Raw genomic sequence first — 14,221 nt, 5'->3', positions numbered from 1 at the left:
AAACGTTGGTCCCTTAGAGGATGAGGCTGGGGAATTAATACAGGAAACTTTGTGCTATCCGGCACTGACGGGACCGAGTTGTTGCCGTCCCATCAAAACTGCCGGACAAACCAGCGCTAATGTTGAAACATACGGAGATTTTGAGCTCCGTATCTGGCAACAAACCCTGTTGCTTACAGCTTCTAAACAGTCAGCCGTACCTTGCAAGCGTCTCTATAGCATCTCTGTAGCTTAGCAACAGCTTCAGTGAGACCTTGCAGAGCTTGACTGTTGAGAAAAAAGCAACGAAAAGAAAAAAAACCTAACGAACGGCTCCTGATTTTTGCCGGCGGCTCGAGCATTCCGGACAGTTAACCTCCGGATAAACCAAAGTTTCCTGGAATGGGGAAATGGCAGAGACTCTGAACAAATATTTTGTATCTGTCTTCACGGTAGAAGACACTAACAACATCCCAATAATGGATAATCAAGGGGCCACAGGGAGGGGGGAACTAAAGACAATCACTATCACTAAGGAAATAGTACTTGGTAAAATAATGGGACTAAAAGATGACAAGCCCCCTGGACCAGATTGCCTGCATCCCAGGGTCATAAAAGAAGTGGCTGCAGAGATAATGGATGCATTGGTTGCAATATACCAAAATTCCCTGGACTCTGGAGAGGTCCCAAAGGATTGGAAAACCGCAAATGTAATACCCCTATTTAAGAAAGGAGGGAGACAGAAAGCAGGAAACTATAGACCAGTTAGCCTAACATCTGTCTTTGGGAAAATGCTGGAGTCCTTCATTAAGGAAGCAGTAGCAGGGCATTTGGAAAATCATAATGCAGTCAAACAGAGTCAGCATGGTTTTATGAAAGGGAAATCATGTTTAACAAACTCGCTGGAGTTCTTTGAGGAGGTAACAAGCCGGGTGGACAAAGGTGAACCAGTGGATGTGGTGTATTTGGATTTCCAGAAGGCATTCGATAAGGTGCCACATAAAAGGTTACTGCATAAGATAAGAGCTCACGGAGTTGGGGGTAATATATTAGCATGGATAGAGAATTGGCTAACTAACAGAAAGCAGAGTGTCGGAATAAATGGGTCATTTTTCCGGTTAGCATACAGTAACTAGTGGGGTGCCACAGGGATTGGTGCTGGGGCCTCAACTATTTACAATCTACATTAATGACTTGGATGAAGGGACCGAGTGTAATGTAGCCAAGTTTGTGGATGATACAAAGATGGGTGGGAAAGCAAGTTGTGCAGAGGACTCAAAGAACCTGCAAAGGGATATAGACAGGCTAAGTGAGTGGGCAAACATTTGGCAGATGGAGTACAACGTGGGAATGTGCGAGGTTATACACTTTGGCAGGAAAAATAAAAAAGCAAATTATTATTTAAATGGAGAGATTACAAAATGCTACAGTTCAGAGGGACCTGGGGGTCCTGGTGCATGAAACACAAAAAGTTAGCATGCAGGTACAGCAAGTAATCAAAAAGGCAAATGGAATGTTGGCCTTTATTTCAAAGGGGTTGGAGTCCTGCTACAACTGTACAGGGTATTGGTGAGACCGCACCTTGAGTACTGTGTACAGTTTTGGTCTCCTTATTTAAGGATGGATATACTTGCATTGGAGGCAGTTCAGAGACGATTCACTAGGTTAATTCCAGAGATGAGGGGGTTGACTTATGAAGAAAGGTTGAGCAGGCTGGGCCTATACTCATTGGAATTTAGAAGAATGAGAGGTGATCTTATTGAAACATATAAGATACTGAGGGGGCTCGACAAGGTAGATGCAGAGAGGATGTTTCCCCTCGTGGGGAAATCTAGAACGCGGGGGCACAGTTTTAGAACTGAGATGAGGAGGAATTTCTTCTCTCAGAGGGTCGTAAATCTGTGGAATTCTCTGCCCCAGAGAGCTGTGGAGGCTGGGTCATTAAATACATTTAAGGTGGAGATAGATTTTTGCAAGATAAGGGAGTGAAGGGTTTTGGGGAGCGGGCGGGGAAGTGGCTTTGAGCCCAAGATCAGCCATGATCTTATTGAATGGCTTGAGGGGCCAAGTGGCCTATTCCTGCTCCTATTTCTTATGTTCTTATAATCATAGAATTAATAGAAATATCAACAAAGGGGACCATCATTCCTGAACTAGTGCTGGTTCCACATTGCTGTTATCTACTCTACTTCTATTTCCCCACACTCTTTAATGTTTTTCTTCAAAGGTTTAATCTAATTTTCTCTTAAATGCCATTAAACATTGGGCAGACCGAAGCCATTGTCTTCAGCCCCTGCCACAAAATCAATACCCTCGCCATGAACTCCATCTCCACCCTAGGTTACTGCCTCAGGCTGAGCCAGACTGTTCGCAACCTCAGCGTCATATTTAACTCAGAGCTGAGCTTCCGATCCAATATCCTGTCCATTACAAAGACTGCCTACTTCTACCTCTAACATTGCCCGTCTCTACCCCTGCCTCAGCCCATCTGCTACCGAAACACTCATCCATGCCTTTGTCACCTCCAAAACGTACCTATACAAATGTTATTTAAATAGACAGCCTCCTGTCTTCCACCTTCCATAAACTTCAACTTATCCAAAATGGTGATTCATCACCTCCTTGCTTTTGTATTTACTGACCATATTTAAACCCAGAATCTTAGGTTCCCTTTTTTATAGCTGTTTCCACTTGCAATCCTGTCTCTAAAGATCAGTGTATCTGTCCTTCGAGCTCTCCCTGGTGCTCCACTCCATTGAGACGTTACCATTTAAGAACAAAGGAAATAAGAGCAGGAGGCCCATCGAGCCTGCTCCACCATTCAATAAGATCATGACTGAACTTCCACCTCATCTCCACTTTCCTGCCCTATCCCCATATCCCTTGATTCCCTTAATGTCCAATAATCTATCAATCTCAGTCTTAAACATATATCCACAGCCCTCTGGGGTGCAGAATTCCAAAGATTCACAACCCTCAGTGAAGAAATGTTTCATCAAGTCAGTTCTAAATGGCCGACTCCTTATGCCGAGACTATGCCCCCTAGTTCTAGACTCTCCAGCCAGAGGAAACAGCCTCTCAGCATCTATCCTGTGATTCGGATACAAGGACACCCAAATCCCCCTGAATACCAACATTTACTAGTCTCTGCTTTTCCATTCTTCCTACCAAAGTAAATAATTTCGCACTTCCCCACATTATATTCCATCTGCATAGAATCATAGAAATTTACAGCACAGAAGGAGGCCATTCAGCCCATCTTGTCCATGCCGGCCAACAAAGAGCTATCCAGCCTAATCCCACTTTTCAGCACTTGGTCCGTAGCCTTGTAGGTTTCGTCACTTCAAGTGCATATCCAAGTACTTTTCAAATGTGATGAGTGTTTCTGCCTCTCGCACCCTTTCAAGCAGTGAGTTCCAGACCCCCACCACCCTCTGGGTGAAAAAAATTCTCCTCAAATCTCCTCTAAACCTACCAATTACTTTAAATCTACGCCCCCTGGTTATCAACCCCACTGCTAAAGGAAATAGGTTCTTCCTATTCACTCTATCTAGGCCCCTCATAATTTTATACACCTCAATTAGGTCTCCTCTCAGCCTCTTCTGTTCCAAAGAAAACAACCCCAGCCTATCCAATCTTTACCCATAGCTAAAATTCCCCAGCCCAGGCAACATCCACATAAATCTCCTCTGTACCCTCTCTAGTGCAATCACATCTTTCTTGTAATGTGGTGACCAGAACTGCACGCAGTACTCGAGCTATGGCCTAACTAGTGTTTTATACAGTTCAAGCATAACCCCCCTGCTCTTATATTCTATGCCTCAGCTAATAAAAGCAAGTATCCCGTACGCCTTCTTAACCACCTTATCTACCTGTCCTGCTACCTTCAGGGATCTGTGGACATGCACTCCAAGGTCCCTTCTGATCCTCTGCACTTCAGTGCCCTACCATTTATAGTGTAGTCTATTGTCTTGTTAGACCTCCCCAAATGCATTACCTCACACTTCTCTGGATTGCCTTTCATTTGCCACTGTTCTGCCCACCTGACCAGTCCATTGATATCTTCCTGCAGTCTACAGCTTTCTTCTTCATTATCAACCACATGGCCAATTTTTGTATCATCTGCAAACTTCTTAATCATACTTCCTACATTCAAGTCCAAATCATTGATATATACCACAAAAAGCAAAGGACCAAATACTGAGCCCTGCGGAACCCCACTGGAAACAGCCTTTGACCATTACCCTTTGTTTCCTGCCTCTGAGCCAATTTTAGATCCAACTTGCCAGTTTGCCTTGCATCCCATGGGCTTTTACTTTCGTGACCAGTCTGCTATTCGGGACCTTATCAAAAGCCTTGCTAAAATCCATATAGACTACATCAAACGCACTACCCTCATCGCCCCCCCCCCTTGTTACCTCCTCAAAAAATTCAATCAAGTTAGTCAGACACGACCTTCCCTTAACAAATCCATGCTGACTGTCACTGATTAATCTGTGTCTTTCTAAATGTAGATTTATCCTGTCCCTCAGAATTTTTTCCAATAATTTTCCCACCACCGAGTTTAGGCTGACTTGCCTGTAATTACTCGGTCTATCCCTTTCTCCCTTTTTGAACAATGGTACCATGGGCCTGGGGATTTATCCACTTTCAAAGATGCTAAACCCCTAAATACTTCCTCTTTCACTATGTTTATTTCATCTAATATTTCACACTCCTCCTCCCTGATTGCCATGTCGGCATCGTCCCTCTCTTTTGTGAGAACAGACTCAAAGTATTCATTAAGAACCATACCCATGTCTTCCGCCTCCACACACAGGTTACCTTTATGGTCCCTAATAGGCCCTACTCTTACTTTAGTTACCCTCTTGCTCTTAATGTATTTATAAAACATCTTTGGGTTTTCCTTAATTTTACTTGCCAATATTTTTTCATGCCCTCTCTTTGCTTTCCGAATTTCTTTTTTAATTTCACCCCTGCACTTTCTATACTCCTCTAGGGTTTCTGCAGTATTGAGCCCTCGGTATCTGTCATAAACTTCCCTTTTTTTCCTTTATCCTTCCCTGTATGCCCCTTGACATCCAGGGAGCTCTAGATTGGTTAGTCCCACCCTTTTTTTTTTAAGGGAACATACTTGCTCTGGACCCTCACTATCTCTACCTTGAATGTCTCCCACTGCTCTGACACTGACTTACCTTCACATTACTGTCTCTAGTCCACTTTGGCTAAATCACATCTCAGCTTAGTAAAATTAGCTTTTCCCCAATTGAGAACTTTTATTCCTGGTCTATCCTTGTCCTTTTCCATAACTCAGCTAAATCTAACTGAATTATGATCACTACCACTAATATGCTCTCCCACTGATACCCTTTCCACTTGCCCAGCTTCATTCCATAAAACTAGGTCCAGAACCGCCCCCTCTCTTGCTGGGCTTGCTACGTACTGGCTAAAAAAGTTCTCCTGAATGCATTTTAAGAATTATACTCCCTCTATCTACATCTTTCACGCTACTTTTATCCCAGTTAATATTAGGGAAGTTGAAATCCCCTACTATTACTACCCTATTTTTGCATGTCTCAGAAATTTGCCTACATATTTGCTCTTCTATCTCCCTCTGACTGTTTGGGCGTCTATAGTACACTCCCAGCAGTGTCATTGCCCCTTTTTTGCTTTTCAGTTCAACCCATATGGCCTCGTTGGATGACCCTTCTAAGATATCATCCCTCCTCACAGCTGTAATTGTTTCTTTAATCAATATTGCGACCCCCCCTCCTTTTGTATCCCCCTCTCTATCTCATCTAAAAACCCTGTAACCAGGAATGTTGAGCTGCCATTCATGCCTTTCTTTTAGCCATGTCTCAGTAATAGCTATGATGTGCCCTCAGCTCATCTTTATTCCCTAGACTACATACGTTGAAGTATATACCATTTAGCACTGCCAAAAACCCTTGTTGCCTATTTTCTAGCCTTTGTTTCCTCTGCCTTCCCAACTCGCTTACTAATTTTCTGCCTTCCATTTCCAGCTTTGCTTCTCTCTCTTCTGAATCACTCAGGTTCCCATCCCCCTGCCAAGCTAGTTTAAATCCTCATCCACAGCATGAGCAAACCCCCCCACCCCCCCACGACGATATTGGCCCTGGTCTTGTTGAGGTGCAACCCATCCAGCTTGTACAGGTCCCACCTCCCCCAGAAATGCCTCATCCCTCTTTCTACTTATGTCATTGGTACCAATATGGACAACGACCTCTGTCTATTCACCCTCCCCCCTCAGAATGTCCTGCTTCCGCTCAGTGACATTCTTGACCCTGGCACCAGCGAGGCAACATACCATCCTTGAGTCACTTCTGCGGCCACAGAAATGCCCGTCTGCTCCCCAACTACCAAATCCCCTATCACTATTGCTCTTCCACTCTATCCTCCCCCCGTGCAGCTGAGCCACCTGTGGTGCCGTGGACTTGCCTCTGACTGCACTCCTCAGAGGAACCATTCAGTATTCAAAGCTGAAAACCGGTTAGCAAGCGAGATGCACGCAGGGGACTCCTGCCCTACCTGCCTGGTCCTCCTTCTGTCTGGCGGTCACCCATTCCCTCTCTGCCTGCACACTCTTAAGCTGCGGGGTGACCACCTCCTGAAACGTGCTATCCACAAAATTCTCAGCCTCGCAGATACACTGCAGTGACCCGAAACCCGGAGCTCGAGTTGCTGTAGCTGGCGACACTTCCCGCACACGTGGTCGTCCAGGACTTCCCACATGGCACAGGAAGCGCATTCCACGGGGCTGAGCTGCCCTGACATGCCTTTACTTTATAGACTATGAACTAGAAACACTTACCAGCTACTCACCAATTAGCTCCTTCCCTGGTCCCGATGTCCCTTTTTAATTCTGACGTCACTCTTTCAAATTCTGCCTTTGTTGAGTTGCTCCTGCTGAGGTCCACTGCCTCCGCTCTCAGGCCTGCCTGCCGCGCTGTTTATTTGCTCCGCCTCCACTCTCGCTTACGCTCAGGTCCGCTGCCTTCGCTCTCTTCTTACCCAATCACTTAACCAGTTTAGATCTCTTTGCAGGCTCTTTGCATCCTCCTCACAGCTTACTTTCCTACATAGCTTTGTATCACCAACAAACTTTATACTCGGTTCGCTCATCTAAGTCATTGATATAGATTGTAAATAGCTGAGGCCCAAGCACTGACCCTTGCGGCACTCCACTCGTTACACCCTGCCATCCAGAAAATGACCCATTTATTTCTACTCTGTTTTATGTCCATTAACCAATTCTCTGTCCATGCTAATATATTATTCAAAATCCCAAGAGCCCTAATCTTGTGCAACAACCTCTTATGTGGCACCTTAACGAATTCCTTCTGAAAATCCAAATATACTACATCCACTGGTTCCCCCTTTTCTACCTTGCTAGTTACACCCTCTAAAAACTCTAATACAATTGTCAAACACAATTTCCCTTTCATAAAACTGTGTTGATTCTGACTAATCATAGTGATTTTCCAAGTGCCCTGTTACATCCTTAATAATGATTCCACCATTTTCCCTACTACTGATGTCAGGCTAACTGGCCTATAGCTCCCGGTTTTCTCACTCCTTCCTACCAATCCACGGGGACCATTCAAGAATTTAGGGAATTCTGGAAGATCAAAACAAATGCATCCACTATCTCTGCAGCCAGCTCTTTTAAAACCCTAGGATGTCAGCTTTTAATCCCATTAATTTCTCCAGTACTTTTTTCTTTACTAATATTAATTACTTTTTTTAAATTCGTTTATGGGATGTAGGCGTCGCTGGCAAGGCCTAAATGCCCTTGAGAAGGTGGTGGTGAGCCGCCTTCTTGAACCGCTGCAGTCCATGTGGTGATGGTACTCCCACGGTGCTGTTAGGTAGGGAGTTCCAGGATTTTGACCCAGCGACGATGAAGGATCAGCGATATACTTCCAAGTCAGGATGATATGTGACTTGGAGGGGAACTTGGAGGTGGTGGTGTTCCCATGCGCCTGCTGCCCTTATCCTTCTAGGTGGTAGAGGTTGCGGGTTTAGGGGGTGCTGCTGAAGAAGTCTTGCCTGAGAATACACCCCAAGGCATAGAGTGTAACCACAGGTCGCAACGTGAATCAAGTGCATCGTAAACAGCATGGGAAGTTGAGAATTTGGTGAGAAAGGGAATTCGGTGCAGAGGGGGAAGGAGGCGCTCCTTTTTGCCTTTAATACTTAGATTGGTTTGTATAAGCTTGAGACAGCAAGCATTTGAAACTAGGAACCTATAACTAATGTTATTAAATTAATTAGTTTAAAAAAAACTAAAAATAAACCAAGTGAATTAACTACATAAAACTTTAATTAATTAAAAATATAAAACCGGGTTAGATAGAGATGGGAGTGTAGGAGGTGTGCTGTATCTGCAGAATGCGGGAGTTTGTGGACAGCATCGCGATCCCAGGCAACCACATCTGCAGTGTCTACAATTCGAGGAACTTCGGCGCAGAGTTGTTGAGCTGGATTCCGAGGTGTAGACATTGCGATGCATCATGGATGGGGAGAATTACCTGGACATTTTGACCCATAAGTCAGTCACACCCCTTAGGTTAGGTAGTGGTTTAGATTTGGTTCGCGGTCAGGAACAGGAGGGTGTGACTGCAACTCAGGCAGGTAAGGGGACTACAGATGCAGTGGTGGAGGAGCCTCTGCCTTTACCATTGTCCAACAGGTATGAGGTACTTGCTACCGATGTGGATGAGAACACAGACTGCAGTGAGGATGGGAAAATGGACCACGGCACCGTGGTACAGGAGGTCACTCAAGTCGGGGGAGCAAAAAGGAATGCGGTAGTGGTAGGGGATAGTATAGTCGGGGAATAGTATAGTCGGGGAATAGATACTGTTCTCTGCAGCTGTGACCGGGCGTTCCGAAGACTATGTTGCCTGCCCGGTGACTGGTTTAAGGACATCAACTCGTGAAGAAGAACTTGGAGAAGGAGGGGGAGGATTCAGTTGTTGTGGTCCATGTGGGAACCAACAACATAGGTAGAACTAGAAATGAGGTTGTGCTGAGAGAGTTTGAGGAGCTAGGGTACAAATTAAAATGCAGAACCTCAAAGGAAATAATCTCTGGATTGTTACCTGAGCCACGTGCAAATTGGCATAGGGATAAACAGATTAGAGGTTTAAATGTGTGGCTGAAAGAGTGGTGTGGGAGAAAGGGGTTTCAATTCATGGAGCACTGGCACCAGTACTGGGGAAAGAGGGAGCTGTTCTGTTGGGTCAGACTCCACTTAAACCAGGCTGTCCTGGAGAATCGAATATCTAGGGTGGTAGATAGGGCTTTAAACTAATATGGGGGAAGGAGGGTTCAGGTTAGGGTAAATTTATGAGTTTGAAGAGAAACGTCAAGGCTGTAGAGCAATTTGGTTAAAACCAAGCAGAGTGTGTCAGGAAGGGATAGAGTTTAATAACGGTAATAGGACATTACCAACTAAGGCCACATCAGGGAAAAATAGTAAAACGTTAACATTAAAAGGTGCTATATCTGAATGCATGAAGCATGCATGACGACAAGATAAATGAATTAATGGCACAAATAGAGATAAATGGGTTTGATCTAGTAGCCATTACTAAGATGTGGTTACAGGGTGACCAAGGTTGGGAACTAAATATTTCAGGGTACATACATCAGGAAAGGAAACATCCTCCCTGCAACTACCCTGTCAAGCCCTGTAAGAATTTTGTATGTTTCAATGAGATCACCTCTCATTCTTCTAAACTCTAGAGAATATAGGCCCAGTCTACCCAATCTCTCCTCATAGGACAATCCCCCCCATCCCAGGAATCAGTCTGGTGAACCTTCGTTGCATTCCCTCTATGGCAAGTATATCCTTCCTTAGGTAAGGAGACCAAAACTGTACACAATACTCCAGGCGTGGTCTCACCAGGGCCCTATATAATTGCAGTAACTCCCTCCCTAACAGCACTGAGGGAGTACCTTCACCACACGGACTTCAGCAGTTCAAGGCGGCGGCTCACCACCACATTCTCAAGGACAACTAGGGATGGGCAATAAATGCTAGACTTGCCAGCGATGCCTACATCCCATGAACGAATAAAAAAAGTCTCCTTTTTCCAACAGGTACTACTTCACTTTGATCTACATTGAACAGCATTTGCTACATATTTGGCCCCTAATCTTTCTATATCTTTCTTAGAGATTGCTATGCCTCATTTGGTGTGTAGGTAAATGTGACAGAAATGGGTAAAAAGGATGGATGACATAAGAATCCAAGCTAGGGATAAGAACATAAGTAGGAGCAGGAGTAGGCCATACGGCCCCTCGGGCCTGATCCGCCATTCAATAGGATCATGGCCGATCCGAACCAAGACTCACGTCCACTTCCCTGCCCGCGCCCCGTAACCCCTAATTCCCTTATCAGCTAGCAAACTGTCCATCTCCGTTTTAAATGTATTTAATGTCGCAGCTTCCACAGCTCTGAGGTAGCAAATTCCATAGATTTACTACCCTCTGAGTGAAGAAGTTTCTCCTCATCTCAGTTTTGAAACAGCAGCCCCTTATTCTAAGATTATGCCCCCTAGTTCTAGTCTCACCCATCAGTGGAAACATCCTCCCGATCAAGCCCCCTCACAATCTTATATGTTTCGATAAGATCGCCTCTCATTCTTCTGAATTCCAATGAGTAGAGGCCCAACCTACTCAACCTTTCCTCATACATCAACCCCCTCATCTCTGGAATCAACCGAGTGAACCTTCTCTGAACTGCCTCGAGAGCAAGTATATCTTTTCTTAAATATGGAAACCAAAACTGTACGCAATATTCCAGGTACCTGCATACTAACCTTCTGTGTTTCATGCACCAGGACCCCCAGATCCCTTTGTACTGTAGCACTTTGCAGTTTCTCTCCATTTAGATAATAAGTTGCTCTTTGATTTTTTTTTGCCAAAGTGCATAACCTCACACTTTCCAATATTATATTCCATCTGCCAAATCTCTGCCCACTCACTTAGCCTGTCTATGTCCTTTTGCAGGTTTTTTATGTCCTCCTCACTCACTGCTTTCCCTCCCAGCTTTGTATCGTCAGCAAACTTGGATACGTTGCACTCGGTCCCTTCCTCCAAATCGTTGATATAGATTGTAAAGAGTTGGGGTCCCAGCACTGACCCCTGCGGAACACCACTAGTTACTGATTGCCATCCTGAGAATGAACCATTTATCCCAACTCTCTGTTTTCTGTTAGATAGCCAATCTTCCACCCATGCCAGTATATGACCCCCAATCCCGTGATTTTTTAATCTTGATCAGTAATCTTTTGTGTGGAACCTTGTCAAATGCCTTTTGGAAGTCCAGATACACTACATCCACTGGTTCCCCTTTATCCACCCTGTGTGTTACGTCCTCAAAGAATTCGAGCAAATTTGTCAAACATGACTTCCCCTTCATAAAACCATGCTGACTCTGTCCTATTAAATTATGTTTATCCAAATGCTCTGTTACTGTTTCCTTAATAATGGACTCCAACATTTTGCCAACCACAGATGTTAGGCTAACTGGTCTATAGTTTCCAGCTTTTTGTCTACTTCCCTTCTTAAATAAGGGTGTTACATTAGCAGTTTTCCAATCTGCCGGGACCTTTCCTGAGTCCAGGGAGTTTTGGAAAATAATCACCAATGCATCCACAATCCCTACCGCCACTTCTCTCAAGACCCTAGGATGTAGGCCATCAGGTCCAGGGGATTTATCCGCCTTAAGTCCCATTATTTTACCGAGTACCATCTCCTTAGTGATTTTAATCGTGTTTAGCTCCTCCTCCCCCATTGCCCCCTGTTTGTCCAGTGTTGGGATATTTTTAGTGTCCTCTACTGTAAAGACTGATACAAAATATTTGTTCAGCGTCTTTGCCATCTCCATGTTCCCCACCACTAATTTCCCAGTCTCGTCCTAAGGGACCAACATTCACTTTAGCCACCCTTTTTCTTTTTATATAACTGTAGAAACTTTTGCTATCTGTTTTTATATTTTTTGCTAGTTTACTTTCATAATAATCTATCTTCCCTTTCTTAATTAATCTTTTAGTTATTGTTTGCTGGCTTTTAAATGCTTCCCAATCTTCTATCCTCCCACTAGATTTGGCTACTTTATATGCCCTTTTCAGTCAGATACTATCCTTTATTACTTTACTTAGCCACGGATGGCTGTCTTTTCTTTTACGTCCCTTTTTCCTCAGTGGAATATATTTTTCTTGAAAGTTGTGAAATATCTCCTTGAATGTACACCACTGCTCATGTACCGTCTTACACCTTAATCTATTTTCCCAGTCCACTTTAGTCAACTCTGCTCTCATACCTTCATAGTCTCCTTTATTTAAGCTTAGTATGCTGGTTTGAGATCCAACACTCACCCTCCAACTGAATTTGGAATTCAACCATGTTATGGTCACTCATTCCAAGGGGATCCTTTACTAGGACATTTTTTATTAATCCTGTCTCATTACGCAGGACCAGATCTAAGATTGCCTGCCCCCTGGTTGGTTCAGTAACATACTGCTCAAGGAACCCATCCCTAATGCACTCTATGAACTCTTCCTCAAGGCTGCCCTACCCAATTTGATTTGTCCAGTCAATATGAAAGTTAAAATCTCCCATGATTATAGCTGTTCCCTTATTACAAGCCCCAACTATTTCCTGATTTATACTCCGACCAATAGAGTTGCAACTGTTAGGAGGCCTATAGACTACGCCCACTAGTGACTTTTTCCCCTTATTCCTTATCTCCACCCAAACCGTTTCACGATCCTGATCCTTTGACCCAATATCATTTCTCACTATTGCAGTGATTCCATCCTTTATTAACACAGCCACCCCACCTCCCTTACCTTCCTGTCTGTCCTTCCTAATAGTCAAATACCCCTGGATGTTTAGTTCCCAGTCATGGTCACCTTGCAGCCATGTTTCTGTAATGGCCACCAGATCATACCATTTAGGACAGAGATGAGGGGGAATTTCTTCACTCAGAGAGTGGTGAACCTGTGGAACTCATTGCCACAGAGGGCAGTGTACGCCAGCTCATTAAATATATTTAAGAGGGAATTAGATATATTTCTACGGGCAAAAGGGGTTAAGGGTTACGGAGAGAAGGCGGGGACGGGATACTGAATTAAAGGATCAGCCATGATCTCATTAAATGGCGGAGCAGGCACGAAGGGCCGAATGGCCTACTCCTGCTCCTATCTTCTATGTATCTATGTATACTCATGTGTAGTTATTTGTACCGTCAACTCGTCTATTTTGTTACGAATGCTGCGTGCATTCAGATAAAGAACTTTTAAATATGTTTTGTGACAATTTATTCCTGCTTTTACCCCTTTTACTATTCTACCTTTATCTTTATACATTCTGTCCCTTCCTGACACTCTGGTTTTTAATTCCCCCACTGCTACCTTGCTCTATTGCCTTCTCCGCTGACATTTTTATTTTTCGCTCTCTTGAAACCTCCCCCCCCACTAATTAGTTTAAAGCCCTCTCTACAGCCCTAGTTATTCGATTCGCCAGGATTCTAGTCCCAGCACTGGCCAAGTGAAGTCCGTCCCAATGGAACAGCTCTCTCCTGTCGCAGTACTGGTGCCAGTGTCCCAAGAAGCAAAACCCATTTCTCCCACACCAGTCTTTGAGCCACGCATTTAACTCTGATTTTATTTACCCTAGCCAAATTTGCTTGTGGCTCAGGTAGTAATCCAGAGATTATTACCCTTGTGGTTCTGCTTTTTAATTTGGCCCCTAGCTGCTCATACTCCCTCAGCAGAACCTGCTTCCTTGTCCTATCTATGTCGTTGGTACCAACATGGACCACGACAACTGGATCCTCCCCCTCCCACTCCAAGTTTCTCTCCAGCCCAGAGGAGATGTCCTTAACCCTGGCACCGGGCAGGCAACACAGCCTTCGGGACTCTCGCTCTCGGCTGCAAAGAACCCTTTCTATCCCCCTAATGATACTATCCCCTACCACTACAACATTTCTTTTTACTCCCCCCACTTGAATGGCCCCTCGTTCCACGGTGCTGTGGCCAGGTTGCTCATCCTCCCTGCAGTCCCCGTTCCCGTCCTCACAGGGAGTAAGAGCCTCGAACCTGTTGGACAAGAGCAAGGGCTGCGGCTCCTCCAACACTACCTCCTAGATCCCCGTACCTGCCTCACTCAGTCACACCCTCCTGTCCCTGACCACGGACTACATCTG

At 44.6% G+C, this 14,221-nt stretch overlaps 1 protein-coding gene across 4 annotated transcripts in view; it reads left to right on the top strand.

Moving 5' to 3' along the window:
• Nucleotides 1-14,221, top strand: part of LOC147102225 (uncharacterized) — a 163,060-nt gene that overhangs the window by 146,987 nt on the left and 1,852 nt on the right. The window contains exon 19 of one of the 4 annotated variants that reach the window (XM_085964545.1): nucleotides 9,950-10,608. The exons of the other annotated variants lie outside the window; for them this stretch is intronic. Within the exon in view, the coding sequence (XP_085820671.1) occupies nucleotides 9,950-9,955 (6 nt within the window). The 3' untranslated portion in view covers nucleotides 9,956-10,608. Of the gene's footprint in view, nucleotides 1-9,949; nucleotides 10,609-14,221 lie in introns of those variants that run through there. 4 annotated transcript variants of the gene reach the window in all.

This window comes from Somniosus microcephalus, chromosome 22 (assembly GCF_052327205.1).
Source record: "Somniosus microcephalus isolate GS21.2 chromosome 22, FLI_Smic_1.0, whole genome shotgun sequence".
Classification (NCBI taxonomy): Eukaryota; Metazoa; Chordata; class Chondrichthyes; order Squaliformes; family Somniosidae; genus Somniosus; species Somniosus microcephalus.
Note: the sequence above shows the minus strand (reverse complement) of the source record. Positions and strands in the feature narration are given on the sequence as shown.